Raw genomic sequence first — 18,932 nt, forward strand, 5'->3', positions numbered from 1 at the left:
TTTTAGCAAATATCTCAACGATAGAACCCCATTTTGGAAAGTTTGTCCAGCCATTATATGAGGGCTGGAAAAATTGGATTAATCTTCATGATGTCCCCAGACCATGCAAGAAATGAGTAAAAAGGGACATACTGGAAGCATTTGGCACAGGGGTAGGGGTTTTTAATAGTATAAAGGAGGAAGTGATTGTGAATAAAATGAATTCAGTGGGGCAACACCTAAAGTATTTAGTAACATCTCTGAGGGTATCCTTAGATCAGCTAAGCTCCATACAAAATAGGGTGGCGCAGTTATTAGAGGAATGGGAGCAATCCCAAGAAAAAGATCATCTCCGTCTCTTGCAGGCTGTTGGTACCCTCCAGAGTAATGTTTCCTTAGCCCTGGCATGCATGCAAATGGAGATGTGAATTAGTGATGTGGTAAAGGACATGATTTGAGATGATATGTGAGGGATACTCCCATTGGAAGTTAGGAGCATTATTAGGAAAAATTCCATCCAGATTGAGAGGGATTTACAATCCTATTGGAAAATGGTAAATTTTGCATATGATAAAAGATGTTGAGCGATTATTGTTTTACTAGTGTCAGAAGCAGAGATAAAGTGAGTCTTAATGCTAATGAGATAGTGATAGAGCCCTTGGATCATAGGGTATGGGTACAGAAGAGGCCCAAGGGTTGAAGAAAGTACAATTGGGAGTCTGCTTAGAAGAACCTGGCATTGCATATGAATTCACCACAAATACCTAGCAGCCACAGAATATATGTTTAGAAGTAATAGAGGGAAAATGTCATTATGCTGTTAATCCATTTGTAAATGAATCTGTGATTATGTATATGGGTGATAATTGTATATGTCTTAGAAGTTAGTGCCCAGTTCTTATCATTAAATATGTGCATCATGTATCTCATGGTCCCCATGAAAATAGATGATTTTGCCATGTTCTAGTTATTGAAGGATATGATTTTAAATTTCAAGTGCCTGAGTTGAAATACAGCCAATTAAAAATGAAATACACATTGTACTCAGATGTAATAACTGCACCCATTGGAATGAACTGCTTTTACAGATATTGCTTCAACATTCCCTTTTGAGGAATTATTTACATGCTGCTAAACAAGAGGCATGTATGGTCTTGGTTATGGTCACGGTCCATCATTCTACCCATGAAATTAAACATGTAAACAGGGTTAGCAAAAACTCAGAACACAAATGGTGGGAGACATTGTTGGTCCCCCATGGCAACAGGGATTTTTAATCTGGCTTTACCAATTGTGGTGATTTTGGTGTTTCAAATGGTGTTGGTTGTTTTGTTCCTGGTGCTGACATGCTGGATTCAAAGGAAGATAAATTCAAAGCCCATGCTTTTGCAAACCCTGGGTATCCCCTGAGGGAACCTACACGGGGTCTGGTCTATAATGAGGCAGAATCAGGGGTGAAAATTGAGAGTGCCAGCAAGAAGATTATTGCTCAGTCTCGGTCAAGAGTTTTGAGCCTATGCTGGGCCTCTTTAGTAACCGATTGAACTCATTGCGTATGTGTGTGCAGATCTTCATATTAAAGATATACAATCTGCAAAGAGGGGAGTGTTACCCAAGAATTTGTCATTCTTGCATGTACCCCAGATGGGACAGTACTGCAGTAAGCAATTCTGTATATTCATCTACTACCAGCTGAAAACCAAACATCACATAGCTAGAAAAATCTTAGGCCCTGAGAGGCAAGGCCACACAGCTGCATGTTTGCAGCTTTGCTATCACAATGGGAGGATGGGACAGAAAGTTAACAGATTATAAGTATGGAAGAGAGTCAGTGAATAGCGACATTGGTTTTAAGTGTCTTGACACATTGTTGTTATGACTACAAATGATAAGAGATAATGAGTAGTTTTGCTGAAATTAGGAAAATAGGTGACCTACTAGGAGTCACTGTAGGTTATGTGCTTTTTCTGAAGTTAGCTATAAAAGATTAGGTGAAAGTACTCCATTGTGCCAATTATTTATCAGATGGATGATCTGTGCCCACATTGATTTATTCCTGACATCCTCTGGAGAGAAACAGTAAAGTTACCACTGTTTTGGGTTCTGAAAATCCTGGGTAACAAAACCAGACAATCACTACACTATCAAATGAACTCAAACAGGAAAATAATAAAAGAGAAAAAACCCCTACCACCAGTGGGTCAACACTTTTCACTAAGTAAGCATTCTACATATGACCTCTCAGTCCTCATCCTCCATGGAAACCTGCATAAAACCTTCAAAAGGCAAGCCTGGAAACTTAAATTCATAACTCTGCTGGACACTAAAAACCATGGACTTAACAGAGACACTGGTTTTATGGCCCATTACAACAATTTGCAACACATCCTGATGCCTACTAACCCTCCCTTGTCCTACAAGTGCAGAGATGCTAATTGCCCATTTCATTTTAAGTGGTCTCCTACAACTTGTCTGAACCCTTATACTTAACAATCTGTCCCACCTTGTATTTAGTTTGGAAACTCTAGTTTCATTCTCCAGACCTGAAGAAGAGTTGTGTGAAGCTTGTCCCTTCCACTAACAGAAGTGGAAGATATTACTTCACCCACCTTGTCTCTTTTGTACACGGTAGAAAAGTACAGATATTTAGATATACATGATATATGTGATCATTACATTTGAGTTGAAACAAAAATGGATGTTGAAGTCTAACACAATAATCCTGATGCTGAATAGGAAGTACAGCAGAACCTCAGAGTTACAAACTCCTTGGGAATGAGGTTGCTCATAACTCTGAAATGTTCATAACTCTGAATAAAACGTTATAGTTGTACTTTCAATAGTTTACAGCTTTGAACATTAATTTAATACAGCTTTGAAACTTTACTATGCAGAAGAAAATTCTGCTTTTAACCATCTTAATTTAAATGAAGCAAGCACAGAAACAGTTTCCTTGCCTTGTCAAAAAAATTTTAAATTTTCCCTTTATTTTTTTTAGTAATTCCCGTTTAACACAGTACTGTACTGTATTTGATATTTTTTTTTCAGTGTCTCTGCTTCTGTTTGATTGCATACTTCCAGTTCCAAATTAGGTCTGTGGTTGACCGGTCAGTTCCTAACTCTGGTGTTCATAACTCTGAAGTTCTACTGTAGAAGTCAAAACTGAAACCTGATATATTGAGACTCAAACTTATTCTCTTTTCCACCATTCTAACCATCTCAGTTTTCCTCTCTATGAATATGTAAAGCCTTTCGGACACGTTTACATTCTCTCAGTGCTCCAAAATTATCAAAAGGACAAATTAAATGTAAAGTTATAAAGTAGTAACTCCCCATTCTGATGTATTTATTGACATAACATTATCGTTTATAATAGTTCATACATATTAAACATATTCAGAACAGCTACGTTTGAATATTCCATCATCCCTCTACGGTGTGTGTGTGTCTCTGTGTGTGTACACACACACACACATAGACACACTCATACATATTATTACTTTATATTATTATAACATGCTGAATAAAACTCTAAATAAACTTATCATTTATTTGGTGTAATCATAGTACTTTTTCACAACTATACACTAGTTTCATGCTCCTCTCCATGCAAAATTAACTGGCAAAGGACATCTCCTCTCCCGTTACATCTAATAACTCTAAAAAGATTTATCACAATCCCCACCAAACGAAAGGCAATACTAACAAATATCAAAGCAGATGGCAAAGATTCTAATACTACACAATACTCCACAAAAATGGCATGACAACAAAACAAAAGAACAAACATGACAGTGAAAGGGAAAAAAGAAAAACAACTTTTCTGTGCAAATGGACCAATTTTTCTCCCTTTTTTACCTGGAATTTAAACTATTAATTTTATTTTAGCCCCAGGAGCACATAGGCAGGAAATCATATAAGCCAATCCAACAGAATCCTCATTGTTAATAACTTTATAATTGAAGGTAACATCACCAAGTACTATCATGCGACCATGAGACCAAACATTCCTTTGTGCCTGAATATTTTTTTCTTGTGCTACCAAATAGTAAAGTGACAAAGCAAGCAGGAATTTTTGGTTTTGTTTTTCTTTTCTGCACCTTAAGAAATGCTACATTGTCTCTAAAAACTCCCTGTCTTTTTATTAAACGCACTGTTTTAATGAGTGACACAGAGCAAACGAAGACCAAATGAGAAGTTTAAAATGCAGGCTCCACAATCTCAGTACCTTCTCGCTATGGCTATGCTCTTCATTTAGAGTTGTGCTACTACACGTATCTACCCCAGAGTCTTTAACTTGAGGCTCAGACCATTCCAAGTCCTCTTCCAAAGAGTGGCCACCAAAGCACACCATTTTCTTGTGTCTCTCAGATAAGGTGTTAGAATCCGACAAAACTGCCTGCTCACTAGTTTTTCTTTTTCCCCTTTGACTGTCCCCTATAAGTGTGGGATAAAAAAAAAGGGATACAAAAAAGAAAACATGCAAAGGTGTAAATAAAACAAAGGAAAAGTGAAATGATAAAGTAAACTGAATGGTAAGGCTCCACATGTCTCACCAAAGACATTGGGGATGCCTCACTGCTATGCCAAGACGTATGGTCCACCCAGTTGTAATCCATGTCTCCTGTGAGAATCAGACAGACAAGATAGTGCAAGTAAAGGAAAAGCGAAAGAAAGGACAGACACAGATATAATAAACTTTTAAAAATTTGTGGTTATCCTGCCTGATTCATAACCTTTGTCTGTAACACTGGCTACAACGTTTTCAAGAGAAAGTTGAGACTCTAAAACAATGGAATACATGGAATGTGGAAAACTGCATGTTTGTGTGTGTGTGTGTGTGTATATACATATTCAATATATGTAACATATAAAGACTGATTCAATGCCATTAACAGTTCTTTGAAATTCTTATGAAAATACCTACAAATATCACAAAAAGATGCGACAACTTAATGTGTACACATTTGAAACTTTCTGGACGCTGACGACAGTAAGAGTAACTTGCATCAGCTTTGTCAGTATTGACCTAATAATGGGTTTGTCTTGTTGGAAAGACCTTCTTGCCTTTTTCAGATCAAAATAATGATTTTTCTCTAATAGCTATAACAAAACATCTAAACAGTGCAATTCTATATCTCACTTTATTGTAATAAGCTTCAGAATGTTGAAACACCTGTCAAGAGATTATAAATCATTAAGAAAAATAAAAGGTACAAAATACTCATAATTGATTGATATTAACTTTGCATAAAATTCATAGAAAAAATTAACATTCATGAATTAATGCAGGCAAAATTATTGCTATTGTATTGTTATCTCAAAACATGGAATTAATGGACTGTATTTTGATACATAACAAACTTTTAAAATATTTTCATACAATAAAAATGTAATTTTTATACCAGAAAGTTGACTTAGATAAACTGAGAGATACTCATACTTTTGAGCAGTTGTTCCAAAGGATTAATGCTATTGTCAATAAAAATGAGTGATAATACATGACTATGTGCTATATAAATATTTTCCCATTTATCTAGGTTCTGTAAATTGTAGAATATACCTAAGTCTTTTGGCCTTATAACATTTTCCTTGTACCATAAATGTCATGTTACTATATGTGAAAATTTTTATTTTATCTTTATTTTCTTATTCAAGACCAACTCCTGCCTCCTGCATCTAGCTGCAAGTGTAGGGTCCAATAGGCAACAGAACCTATGTGGTTCTGTAATCCATGGTACAGGACCCTGAGACACCTCGCCTGTATCTGCCTTGTACCTCAAACCATTGCTCTGTGGGGGGCTCAATGTGTGCTATTGAAACAGCTCAGAGAAGTTTGGGATAGTTCACATCAGGTGACAGGGTAGAGTATGACTAGTGAGTCTGATATCACTCTGATCCACTGACCAAATCATATTGCATATGGGATGCACACATACAGATCCCACAGAACTAACTACCCTACACAAAGCTTATTCATGGTTTTGCAGGGTGATCGGGTTTAACTCTCAGTAGGGCTATTAGCTGAGCTTCCAAAGCCCTTACACTTTACTCAATGGCATTTCTCTATCTGTAACATGATAACTTTTGAACAATGCATCCCATCAATTCCAAAATTTCAGAGAATGATGTAGGCATCAATGGTCAAAACTCTACTGATTTTAGTGAAATCAGAAAACCGAAAATGGGAGACAAATGGAACCCCAGACATCTCTTTAGAGCAGCAAAAGCCTCTAGCACTACTGCAATTGTCTATGGATCACAGAACTGGTAGATAGTATCCATTATGCCTTTCAACAAAACAATTCCACTGTTCATCTCTGCTTATCCTTTCAATAGTATAACATATTGGCATGTTGAAAGACTTCTCTCCGAGACAGAAGGAAGAATAATGGTGGAAGAAAAGGGAAAGAAGAGCATAGGGGCCCTACAGCCCATGGAATGTGCAGGGGAAATGGGGAAGCCTGATATAAAGGGGGGAGAATAGGAGATGCTGCAACAGATGGAGGGAGAAAAGGGAGCACACAGAATCCCAGGTAGGGGAGAAGAATGGAGGGTCCTGATATGGGGGATATAGGATTGTAAGTAGCCCCTGTGATGGGGTGGAGAGTGGGGTACCCTGGTATGCAGTGGAATTGTTTGGGGGGTGGGAATAGAACCCCCAGTGAGGGGATTGGAGGATACTGGTATGGGGAAAAGGATGGAATGGGGGCCATGGAAGAAAAGGGGAAGAGGGCACATACCACTCCTGGCATTGGGGGGCAATGGGAGATGCTGGTATGGCAGAAGGAAGGAATGGGGAAGACAGAGTTCTTGCCATGGAGGGGAATAGAGGACATGGGGAGAAATGAAAAGGAGGTACATACAATGCAGCTGCTTTAGGGAAAGAATGGGAGAACTTGTTATGGGAGGTGGGGAGGGATACACAAAGAATCTGGAAGATAAAAGATTGTGGGAACTGGCAGGGAGACCTTGAAAAGGAGGGGATCGGAAGCTGGCACACAGGAAGCTCATATAGTGGAACGGAGGAATGCAGGGAGCATCTTGCATGTGCAACAAGCTCAGCCCGCACAAGCTATGAAATGTGCGACTCCCTAATATACAATAAGCACTGCATGAAAAACAGAAAGCTTGAAATGTATGTACACTCTTCAGTATCAATCCCTTAGCCCTGCAAACGTCTTCAAATTAAAATAAACCTCTTTATGTATACATAAAAATGGCACTGAAATAAGCCTTAACAAAGGCTTGGTTTTAAGATCCCAATGGGACAAAATTCAGGGGGAAAATATGAAAATCTTTCTTTAACTCCGTCTATACATAGTCCATATAGTGTATAAGATCCCCCATTATTCTGAGGTTCTCTGAAAAAAAGTCTTAATCAGTTCTTCTTGTATTTCTGGTCACATTTAAGATCCTCAATGATTCCCAATCATATCTGCTCAGATTACAAATAAGAAAAACTTGGGGGAGTTGGGGGGTGGGAAATTCAGATATAACTGACAACCTTACAGACTTAACTGGAATTTGAAAGTCCAGCTAAGCTCTGTTTAACATGTACATTGTGGAGATACTAATGTTGGACCCATGGTTAGAGTCAGAGTTAAACTGCCCTTAAAGCAACAGGACTACTAAATATGTGAATGGCAATACTACAACAAAAAAACCCTTCGAAAACAGACTCCAGCGGGAAACTGCTGAATTGGAATTAATTTGCAAACTGGTCACCATTAAATTAGGCTTGAATAAAGACTGGGAGTGGATGGGTCATTACACAAAGTAAAACTACCCCATGCTTATTTTTCCCCTACTGTTATTCACACCTTCTTGTCAACTGTTGAAATGGGCCATCCTGATTATCACTATAAAAGGTTTTTTTTTCTCCTGCTGATAATATCTCACCTTAACTGATCACTCTCATTATAGTGGGTATGGCAACACCCATTTTTTTCATGTTCTCTGTATGTATCCACTGCATGCATCCGACGAAGTGGGTTTTAGCCCATGAAAGCATATGCGCAAATAAATTTGTTAGTCTCTTCGGTGCCACAAGTACTCCTCATATTTTTTGCTGATACAGACAAACACGGCTACCACTCTGAAATCTCATGAAAGTCTCTAGAAGTTTACATATTCTAAATATTTATTATTTAAAGGTCTGAGCCTGCTGTCATTCAAATCAATAGGAGTTTTGCTTGATTTCACTGAAAACAGGATTAGACCCTACTATGAAAGGACTTCTTCAAAGCCATGGTCATCTATCATAGGAAGAATAGTAAAAGACCAATATGGCTCCAGCAACAGCGCTTTAATGACCTGAAAATCAAAAAGAAGACACCAAAAAGTGGAAACATGGACAAATTGCTATGGAGTACAAAATAGCAGGTCAAGCACATAGGAATAAAATCAGAAAGGCAAAGGTATAAAATTAGTTACACTTAGCAAGGCACACAAAAGACAATAAGAAGAGTTTCTTTTAACAGAGAAAGATGTAGATGTAGGTCCTCTACTTGGTGAGGAAGGAGAGCTAATAACTGATTACATCAATAAAGCTGGGGTGTTTAATGTATATTTTGCTTCAGTCTTCACTAAAAAGGTCAGTGGTGACCAGATACTCAACACAATTATTGTTAACAACAAGAGGGAAGGAATGCAAGCCAAAATAGTGAAAGAACAGGTTAAAGAAGATTTAGATAAGTTAGATGTATTCAAGTCAGTGGGACCCAATGAAATTCATCCTAGGGTACTTAAGGAACTAGTTGAAGCATTCCCACAACCTTTATCAACTACCTTTGAGAATTCCTGGAGGATGGGTGACGTCCCAAAAGATTGGAGAAGAGCAAACATAGTACCTGTCTTTAAAAAGGGGAACAAAGACAACCTGGGGAATCATAGACCAGTCAGCCTGACTTCAATACCTGGAAAGATACTGGAACAAATTATTAAGCAATTTGTAGAGAATCTGGAGGATAATAGGATTATAAGGAATAACCAACATGGATTTGTCAAGAACAGTCATGCCAAATGAACCTAATTTCCTTCTTTGACAGGGTTACTAGTCTAGTGGACGGGGGGAAGCAGTAGACGTGATATACCTTCATTTTAGTAAGATTTTCCACTCAGTTCCCAGTGACATTCTTATAAACAAACTAGGGAAATGTGGTCTAGATTAAATTACTGTAAGGTGGGTACACAACTGGTTGAAAGATCATATTCAAAGAATAGTTTTCAATGGTTCGCTGACAAACTGGGAGGATGTATCTAGTGAGGTCCTGCAGGGGTCAGTTCTGGGTCCAGTACTGTTCAATATTTTAATTAATGACTTGGATAATGGAGTGGAGAGTATGCTTATAAAATCTGCAGATGACACCAAGCTGGGGGAAGAAGGGAATTGCAAGCACCTTGGAGAGCAGGATTAGAATTCAAAATGACCTTGACAAATTGGAGAACTGGTCTGAATTCAACAAGATGAAATTCAATAAAGATAAATGCAAAGCATTTCACTTAGGAAGGAAAAATCAAATGTACAACTACAAAATGGGGAAAAACTGGCGAGATGATAGTACTGCTGAAACAATGCGACACAGCTGCGAAAAAGGCTAATGTCATTTTTGGGGTATCTTAACAGGGGTGTTGTATATAAGACCCAGGAGGTAACAGTCCTCCTCCATTTGGCACTAGTGAGGTCTCAGCTGAAGTACTGTGTCAAGTTCTGAGTGCCACATTTTAGGAAAGATGTAGACAAATTGGAGTGAGTCCAGAAGAGAGCAATAAAAATTATAAAAGGTTTAGAAAATCTGATTTAAGAGGAAAGGGTAAATAAACTGAACACAGTAAGTCATAAGAAAAGAAGACTCAGCAGGTGACCTGATAACAGTCTTCAAATATTGTGATACAGCATGGCCAGAAGGCAGCAGGAGAGTGATATAGGAAAGAGATGTAAGTCCCAGGATGAGAAGAAGCCTTATTCCCTGTAGAAGGAAAAAAGGTTTCTATAGATTAATTAAAAGCACCGGAATCCAGTCACCTGATAAAAACCCCCTGCTTCAATCAGCCAGGGGAAGGAGTTGGAGCAGAAGCAGAGAGCAGTTTGGAGAAGTGCCATGGCTGGCTAGGAGTCCAAGACCCTAGGTAAAGAGAGACCAGGCTTGTGCAGAGAGGGGGCAGGAAGCCCCACAAGCTGAAGAGCAGGAGAGGGAAGTAGCCCAGGGGAAGGAAGCACTAGTTCAAGTGGTTTGCCACCATCCCTAGGGTCCCTGGGCTGGGACCCGGAGTAGAGGGCGGGCCCGGGTCCCTCCCTCTCCACTACCCTTCTCTGGGTTACTAGTGGGACAGTAGATAGCCTAGTTCAGGGGCAGGAAACTGTGTCCTGAATCCCCTCTTCCGCCCCCCCTCCCCCCCGAAGAGAAAGTGCAGGACCCATCATAATCATGCCAGCAATTTGCCACAATATGTAAAAAGTTGTTATAAAGAAGACGGTGATTAATTGTTCTCCGTGTCCACTGATGATAAGACAAGAAGTAATGGGCTTAATCTGCAGCCAGCTTAGATATTAGAAAAAACTTTCCAACTATAAGGGTAGTTAAGATCTGGAATAACCTTCTAAGAAAGTTAGTGTAATCCCCATCATTGGAGGTTTTTTAAAAATAGGATGGACAAACACCTGTCAGAGGTGGTTTAGGTCTACCTGGTCCTGCCATAGCACAGAAGGCTGGATTTGATAACCTCTTGAGCTCCCTTCCAGCCCTACATTTCTATGATTCTATGTTCATGTAAAGTAGTTAAGTTTTAAATTACCTAAAATGTTTCCTTTTAATTTATTATCATTAAATACAATATTTCCAATATTTCTGGTATTCCTACAAATGGGAATACAGCTAAAACTGTAAATATTTTAAAGGGAAAAAGGAATTTTCATAAGAGCACCCACTGTATTATACATAAATTATTTCCTAAGTAACCATGTAGGGTGGAATTTTCTAAAGCATTACATTTGCACCCTCCTGATGGGGCTTCAATGGGAGCAGAGTTATGCCATCAGTGACCAGTGGAGAATTTCACCCATACCATATAAATATATATTTAGGGCTCTCTAGAAATTAATTGTTATTTTCCTTAATAAATGGCAAGACTCCCTTGTAGCGATATGATCTATCTTGTAAATCCCTGTTTAGACACAGGTCAAAAGAGAATATCTATATGAAAGGGAAATGTATTCCATGATTCTCAATTCCATGACTTAAGACTCTTTAGTACATGAACTAAAGGCATAATAAAGTATAATTTTCAAGACAATCATTATTTGTGTCATCTATATAACTGCTGTGCTCTATATCTAGATTCTGGTCAAATTTTTCCAGTTTAGTTGCTTACATTTAGACACCTCAATGCGGATGTAAACGTTCAAATAAAACTGGCCTTGTTTTCAAAGGCTCTAAGCACCTGTATTTCCAAAGGGCTCCAAAGGGAGCTGCAGCTACTCAGCACCTCAGAAAACCAGTCCACTTTCATTTAGATGCCTAAACATAGATTTAGGTATGGTATCTAACATTAAACACTGAGGTTTGATACTTTTGGCCAAAGTGTGGTTTTAAAATTCTAGGCACCGAACCCTGGCTTTGGTTTATGAATACTCCCCAGAAGATGCAGCCTGAAGAAGAACCAAGAGGCAGAGCTGTTGGGTCTTCTTCCTAGCTCCACCAAAACCAATAGTTTACACACGCACACAAACTTTTGAATGTAAGACCCCTGTGGAGTGTTCTAGAGCAGAGTGTCATCCTCATGCTTTTATAAGTATACCTCTGACTTCTCACAGCTCAAAAAATCCCTCCTGCACTTTGAATATTCATACTCATACTAAAGGTATCATTTGTGGTGATTATACAGACAATCCTGAAGTAGCCAGAACACATACACAAAATAATACAAGATAATACTGCTTTTACAGCCTATATTTGCCCATTTTCAGGGTAAAACCAAAACAACCCAGGATATTTAGCTATATGACCTTTTGTACTTGTAAAAAGAATTTTATTTCCTTTTAAACTTGAAAGAACTTTTTACAGTCAACTTTTGAACACCTGAAACCAGAAGTTATTATTGACGGAGCCTCAACTACTTGTGTATATATAGCCTTGAAGACTCCAAAATTATCATGAAAAGCACTCAAGTGTAGTAGGCCTAAAAACACCAAACTTAAGTCCTGTGTAGAAGGATTAAGAACAGATACAAAAATGGCAAAAGAGAAAATCAAAGATTTTACTCAAATGTTTTAGTATAATCAGAAAAACCTGGTGCTCATTTATGATATCCTATTTGAACATGCATACTTTATTTTTATTTTAGAAGACCGGATTTTGTAGCATATTAAGGTGTAAGCCCAGATATGCCTAAATTGGCACTGATTTCTACCACATGTACTTCCACTAAAATCAGTGAGATTACATTGGGTGTAAAATCAGCAAAGAATATGGTTCAGTCTTCCCAGAGTTGAGCAGGGTTTTACCCATTAGTCTCCCAGTAAAGTCAATGGAAATCACAGCTGAAACTACACATTTCAAAATTTATTTCTATATACCCGTTAAGAAAATATTTTTATTTTTTCATTGCAGCAAGCAACAATTCCAGGAAAGCCAAAGATTGTTCTGTCCATTACATATGCTCTGTTCCTTCATGCTCTCCTTTCATTTAAAATATAAAGCTCTAAATTAGGTTCTGAAAAAATTATCATAGAAATTGACCTTTTCCATGAAAAAGACCATTTAGGTCATCCATATTTTGCCCTTACCAGTGCAATATGATGCATTCAAACAAATACCCTAAACACTATGCAAGTTAATGAAATAGAGCAGAATTATTATTTATTAAAACATATAAACCAATAATATCCCCAAGAGTAGTGTCTGGGAGACTACACAGTGATCAGGTGGTCATTAATGCACCCCCAGAATACCAGACATGGCAGGTACTGCCAGAACAGCATGACACCAACCTCAATCCCACCTCACTGGCATGACCTTGCACACACAGTACATGTGAGGCCATGCTGCACAGAGGACGCCATTTTGCAGAGCATGCCCCTCCCCCCCAACCCCCCGCTGCCATGATGTCGCACACATACCATGTATGTGAAATCAGGGCAGTGGGGGCAAAACAGAGTGCTCTGATACCAGACAAAACCATGTCTGGTACTGGACAAGGAAAAATCTTACCAAAACAGGACTGTATGGCTTACAAGTGGACAAATGGCCTGCCCACGAAGAGAATAATTGCCCATTGTCATGGGAGACATTTATTGCCTTGTACACCAATAGTATTTTGAGATGCAATGAATAACTTCAATGAAATGACTAAGCATTAAACATTAAAATCTTGAGTGGGTTTATGATGTGTGAAATCTTGAAATTAAGAATAATGCATGAAAATATATAATTCTTTGCTTCCTACAGATAAAACTTGTATATCACAAATCTTTGTATATTAAGACAAAATATGTTCAATTGTCCATTCTGACTAGTGGAGAGCACCATTACTGGTCTTTGCTCAGAAATTTCTCTATCCTAACAGCAGGCTCTTTATTACTGAGAATACTGTAAGTGCATTTCATGGCTAAGTATAGTACCCAGCAGAAATGAGTCAGGGAAAAGTGTCAGGCTATCAGATACATTATATGCTTCTTTACCAACTATTTGTTATGTAAAAATGTATAGCAAGCTTTCCATACTAATTCCCAAAATCAACCAGTATATTATCAAAGACAATACAATGTTAGTTAGTATCATTATCGTAATATTCAAACTGTAAATAAATAAATTCAGGGTTAGGAATGGGGGAGGAGGTTAATCATCTCATTGATATGCAAGTTCAGTTCGTAATAATGCCAGTAGAAGAAGATCAGAAGAAACTTGGCATGGACAAATCAGTTTGGAAAAAATAAGCAAACCTATGAATTATCCTATGTTCTTTTCAGTGGAAACCAAACCAAATCATTTTGGAGGTTATAAATTGTTTCCGTGTATTTTTCCCCATGTTATATTTTTCCACTCTGAGATTTGGCCAGAACTGGAGTTGCTAGAATAGCAAAAGAAATTTTTTTTACAACATTTCCACCCCAACAGGAAGCTAAAAGTAGTGAAAGTCTCAAAAGAAAGTGTGCTCTGGAAAGATTTCCAGTCATGTGGTTCAGATCGGCTTCCAATTTTTTTGTTTTAAAGTTTGATTGTACAATGTTTGCCACTGGAATAGCCTCCTAGGAGATGCATCTCATTTTCACAATGTTCTTATCCAAACCACACTCCAATCTTTTTCTGGTTTGCCCATTAACAGTCTGTACCATTGAGAAAAAAAATATTTCACTCGGTGAAAAAACTCTTGTTTAGTTTCCTCTCACAGAATGCTATACATTTTCATGGTCTTCTATAAGAGCAGATTTGTATCAAAATGACCTTTCAACAGTGAGGTATTATAATTATTAGCTATTTCCACAATATATTCTATTCTATTGAGATGTGTATATCATACCCAGACTGTGGTATCTGAATACCTCCAAGTGAGGCATTAATTAATGACTGATATACTGTTACCCTTTTGGCACAACTGGTTAGCCAACTCTGGAGTACTTGTGGGTTGTTTCCATTAGAAGGAGAAATTGATTAAAATGGAATCAGGTATTTATTTGAAGCAATCCTATTTACATACAAAGAATGTACATGAAGTCTTGCTTTCCTGAACAGAGTAGGAATCAAACAGCAGGAGACAGTTTTTCTGCTCACAGATCCAAGTCTCTTTCCAGTCAGCACTCTACCCAAAAGTACTATCTCTTGATTTTTCTCACTGTCATTCCACAAGTGTTTCTCTACAAGTTCACCTCATACATTTTCAATGTATGCTTCTCTCTAAGGGGAACAGAGCATAAGTAGGCTATGAAGAATAGTGGGGTATGGTCTCCAAATTCTGAAGAGACCCCAAAATCCTCAAGCAATTAAGTTGAAAGGCTGCAGAGGATCCACTCCTCCACAATGTTGAAAAACTATAATCTTTAATGTCTATACACACCACGTTCTATGCTTAACCAGAATAAACGAATACTATACTACAAGCATAGTATAGAGTATATTCCTGCTAAAATCTTAAGGAACAGCAGTTAAGCGCCCAAAATCAAATAGTCTGTACAGACTGGGACGTTGCCTGAGGAAGTTAGGCACTCAACTCCCTTTTAAGCAGGCTCCTATGAAAATCTCAGCCATAATGAACAAATATACTTTACCTATTGTTACCTTTTCACATGAGGCTGTTTTTAAACTATGGGAGTCCAAATAAAAATAGGGTCAATAGCTGCTTTCACTGAAGCCAGTGACAAAACTTCCAGTGACTTCTGGGAAATAGGATTGAGGTCTATCTGACCTGGCAAAGCTTTTTTAATTCTTCTTTTTCTTGTTTGCCCTTCTACAAATCAACAATGATCAAACCAAGTTAAATCAAATATAGCAAAAGACAAACAAATTATGGGTTTTCTCTCAAGCTCAAAATTTACTGCCAAGTTTCTGTCAAGAAGAATATTTTATGGTTGTTAGAAGCCCCTGAAAAACAAGATTTATAATGAAAACACGGGCAAACTCTGAGCTAGGGTAGCTCTAGATTGTGTCACTGTATTAGAGAAAGATGATATATCAACAGAGGCCTAAGCTAGAGAAGTTAACTAACGGTTTAAATGTTTATGAAAAGGTTACCCAGCAGTACCTATGACTTCCAAGTTCTGTTTTCTGCTGGATTTTTCATGTCACAGTAAGAATTTAAAAAATCCCTTGATTTACATTTGATAATCTTTATTAATTTAAAAAGAATAGGTGGTTGCTTGAGGAAGAAATATTATAAGAAAATGAGCTCCTTAGTTTATCCTCAAGCCAAATATTTCCACACACTACTCTACTAATTTAGCTCAATCTTAATATAAAGGATGACCCTCCAGTACAGTAAAAGGGTTTCAACCTGAAAGTTCACATTAGCCATGCTCTCTCTGTCAATTAGGGATTCTCAGCATCATTGTTCAGAGTTCAAACACGGCCTAATGAAACTACTTTCTTAAGTGTGCTTCCCCAGGAGGGCTTAAACAGTAGGAAATACATTTACATACACATTCCCACAACCAGACTCAATCCATCAATCTTGTACATTTTGATAAAAGCCTTTATTAGAGAAAGGGAAGGAGGGAAAGCACATCAATATGGCAACCACATTTTGTGTGACTGAATGTCCACTCACAATTGAATGTTGATAGTTATTTGAGCCAATGGGCAGGAGTTCAAAAAAGGAGGGCTTCTTCAAAGTAAGGACAATAAGGGAGTATCTTACAAACAGAAATAACAATTGCGTATGGTTTTATGTTTGTTTGCTTTTCATTTTAAGAGAAAAAGCAGTTATTGTCAGAAAGGCATGGGAGGCAATCAGGCATTATGTATGAGGTAACCAAGTTACCCTGTACACCTGATATCTGGTTCAACTGCAGGTTTTTTTGTGATTGATTTATGTATACTGTATTTTCAAATGAATTGTCTAGACTAAAATATTAAATGGAAATCTGCTGAAATTTTAGGCACAGTAGGAGAACATAAGAATGGCCATACTCGATCAGGCCAATGTTCCACCTATCCAGTATCCTGTCTTCTAACAGTTGTCAATGCAGATGCTTCATAGAAAATGAATAGAACAGTGCAATTATCAAGTGATCCATTCCCTGTAGTCCAGTCCCACCATCTGGCAGTCAGAGGCTTCCCTGAACATCTGGGCTAAAAGGCATTGATGAACCTATCCTCCATGAACTTCTCTAGTTCTTTTTTAACCCAGTTATACTTTTGGCCTTCACAACGTTCCCTGGCAATGAGTTCCACTGGTTGACTGTACATGGTGTGAAGAAGTATGTCCTTTTGTTTGTTTTAAACCTGCTCTCTATGAACTTCTTTGGTTCTCCTTTTGTGAAGGGATAAATGACAGTTCATTATTCACTTTCTCCACTCGTGATTTTATAAACCTCTATCATATCTCCCCTTAGTCACTTCTTTTCCAAGATGAACAGTCCCACTCTTTTTAATCTCTCCTATGGAAGCTGTTTCGTACCTCTAACATTTTTGTTGTCCTTCTCTGTATCTTTTCCAATTCTAATATATCTTTTTTAAGATGGAGCAACCAGAACTGCACACAGTATTCAAGGTGTGGGCATACCATGAATTTATATAGTGGCATTATGATATTTTCCATCCTATTATCTATCCCTTTCCTAATGGTTCCTGACATTCTGTTAGCTTTTTTGACTGCCGCTGCACATTGAGCAGATGTTTTCAGTGCACGGCCCCCTCAAACAGACCACACTATAAACTTCAGTCAATCTGGCATACAGCAAGCACACAACAAAATAACAGACAATAAACCCATCTCAAGGAGTCACATAGTCACTCCTCCTTCACATGGAGAAGTCCCTCGCAAAACTCCTCTGTTTGCTGCTCCTATTCACTAGCTCCTCAGAAACTACATGTTTAGTGTTCAGTACTAAGGTATGGAAGACAATTTGTCTTTAGTACTTCTGGGTTCCTTCCCCACTCTGAACTCTAGGGTACATATGTGGGGACCTGCATGAAAGACCTTCTAAGCTTATTCTTACCAGCTTAGGTTAAAAATTTCCTCATGGTATAAACTTTGCCTTGTCCTTGAACCCTATCCTGCCACCACCAAGAGTGTTAAACAAAGAACAGGGAAAGAGCCCACTTGGAGACGTCTTCCCCCAAAATATCCCCCCAAGCCCTACACCCCCTTTCTGGGGAAGGCTTGATAAAAATCCTCATCAATTTGCATAGGTGAACACAGACCCAAACCCTTGGATCTTAAGAACAATGAAAAAGCAATCAGGATCTTAAAAGAAGAATTTTAATTAAAGAAAAAGTAAAAGAATCACCTCTGTAAAATCAGGATGGTAAATACCTTACAGGGTAATCAGATTCAAAACATAGAGAATCCTTCTAGGCAAAACCTTAAGTTACAAAAAGACACAAAAACAGGAATACACATTCCATTCAGCACAACCTATTTTACCAGCCATTTAACAAAAGGAAATCTAACGCATTTCTAGATAGATTACTTACTAACTTAACAGAAGTTCTGAAGAGCATTCCTGACCTGGTACCAGCAAAAGCATCACACAGACAGACAGAACCTTTGTTGTCCCCCCTCCCCCCGACACTCCATCTTTGAAAGTATCTTTTCTCCTCATTAGTCATTTTGGTCAGGTGCCAGTGAGGTTATCTTAGCTTCTTAACCCTTTACGGGTGAAAGGGTTTTGCCTCTGGCCAGGAGGGATTTTATAGTTCTGTATACAGAAAGGTGGTTACCCTTCCCTTTATATTTATGACAACTTCCTTTCTTTCTCTCTTCTCCAATCCATGCAGGAGGCCCAGATTTCTCCTTCTCCTTTTTTCTTCCTCTCTTGAGCACACTCTTTTTCTCTTCCGTCCCCATCTAGCAGCTAGACCTCACACACATATTTGGGCTTACAGCCTCACACGTCTTCCCTGCCACCTATACTACCATCCCAGTTTCCTCATGGTTGGCTTCCATGCTAGTTCTTCCAAGCCCTTGGCTTCACCTAATGCAATTCCAGCCTCTCCTGAATACTGCCTGGCCCAGAGAAGGACCAGGAATTGCAAGCTGTGGGAAACAAGTCATATCGGGAGTGCAGCCAAAGAACATGTCTGGTAGAGAGAAAGACCACCAAAGATTCAGTCCCATATCCAGCCTTTATCTCAGCAGCTACTTTCTATACATCACAGCGTCCCCCCTAAAAGTTAACAAGTTCTCCGATGTCATCTACTTGGAATTAGCTAGTTTCTTGAGGGCTGAAAAACCCCACTTCATAACTGGATTTGCATACAAATTTGTGAGAAACATCTGAAATGTTTGAGAAATGG

General features: G+C 38.3%; 1 protein-coding gene across 3 annotated transcripts in view; it reads right to left on the reverse strand.

Annotated features, from left to right (window-relative positions):
• Nucleotides 1-18,932, reverse strand: part of RIMS2 (regulating synaptic membrane exocytosis 2) — a gene marked incomplete at its 5' end in the record, with an annotated part of 744,128 nt that overhangs the window by 330,631 nt on the left and 394,565 nt on the right. For 2 of the 3 annotated variants that reach the window (XM_084618865.1, XM_084618864.1), the window contains one exon: nt 4,536-4,603. In XM_084618865.1, the coding sequence (XP_084474991.1) occupies nt 4,536-4,603 (68 nt within the window). Of the gene's footprint in view, nt 1-4,207; nt 4,417-4,535; nt 4,604-18,932 lie in introns of all 3 variants that reach the window. The other variant, XM_084618867.1, reaches the window with a different exon arrangement.

The sequence above is a fragment of the Lepidochelys olivacea genome (genome assembly GCF_965140295.1).
Source record: "Lepidochelys olivacea isolate rLepOli2 genome assembly, chromosome: 2".
Taxonomy (NCBI): Eukaryota; Metazoa; Chordata; order Testudines; family Cheloniidae; genus Lepidochelys; species Lepidochelys olivacea.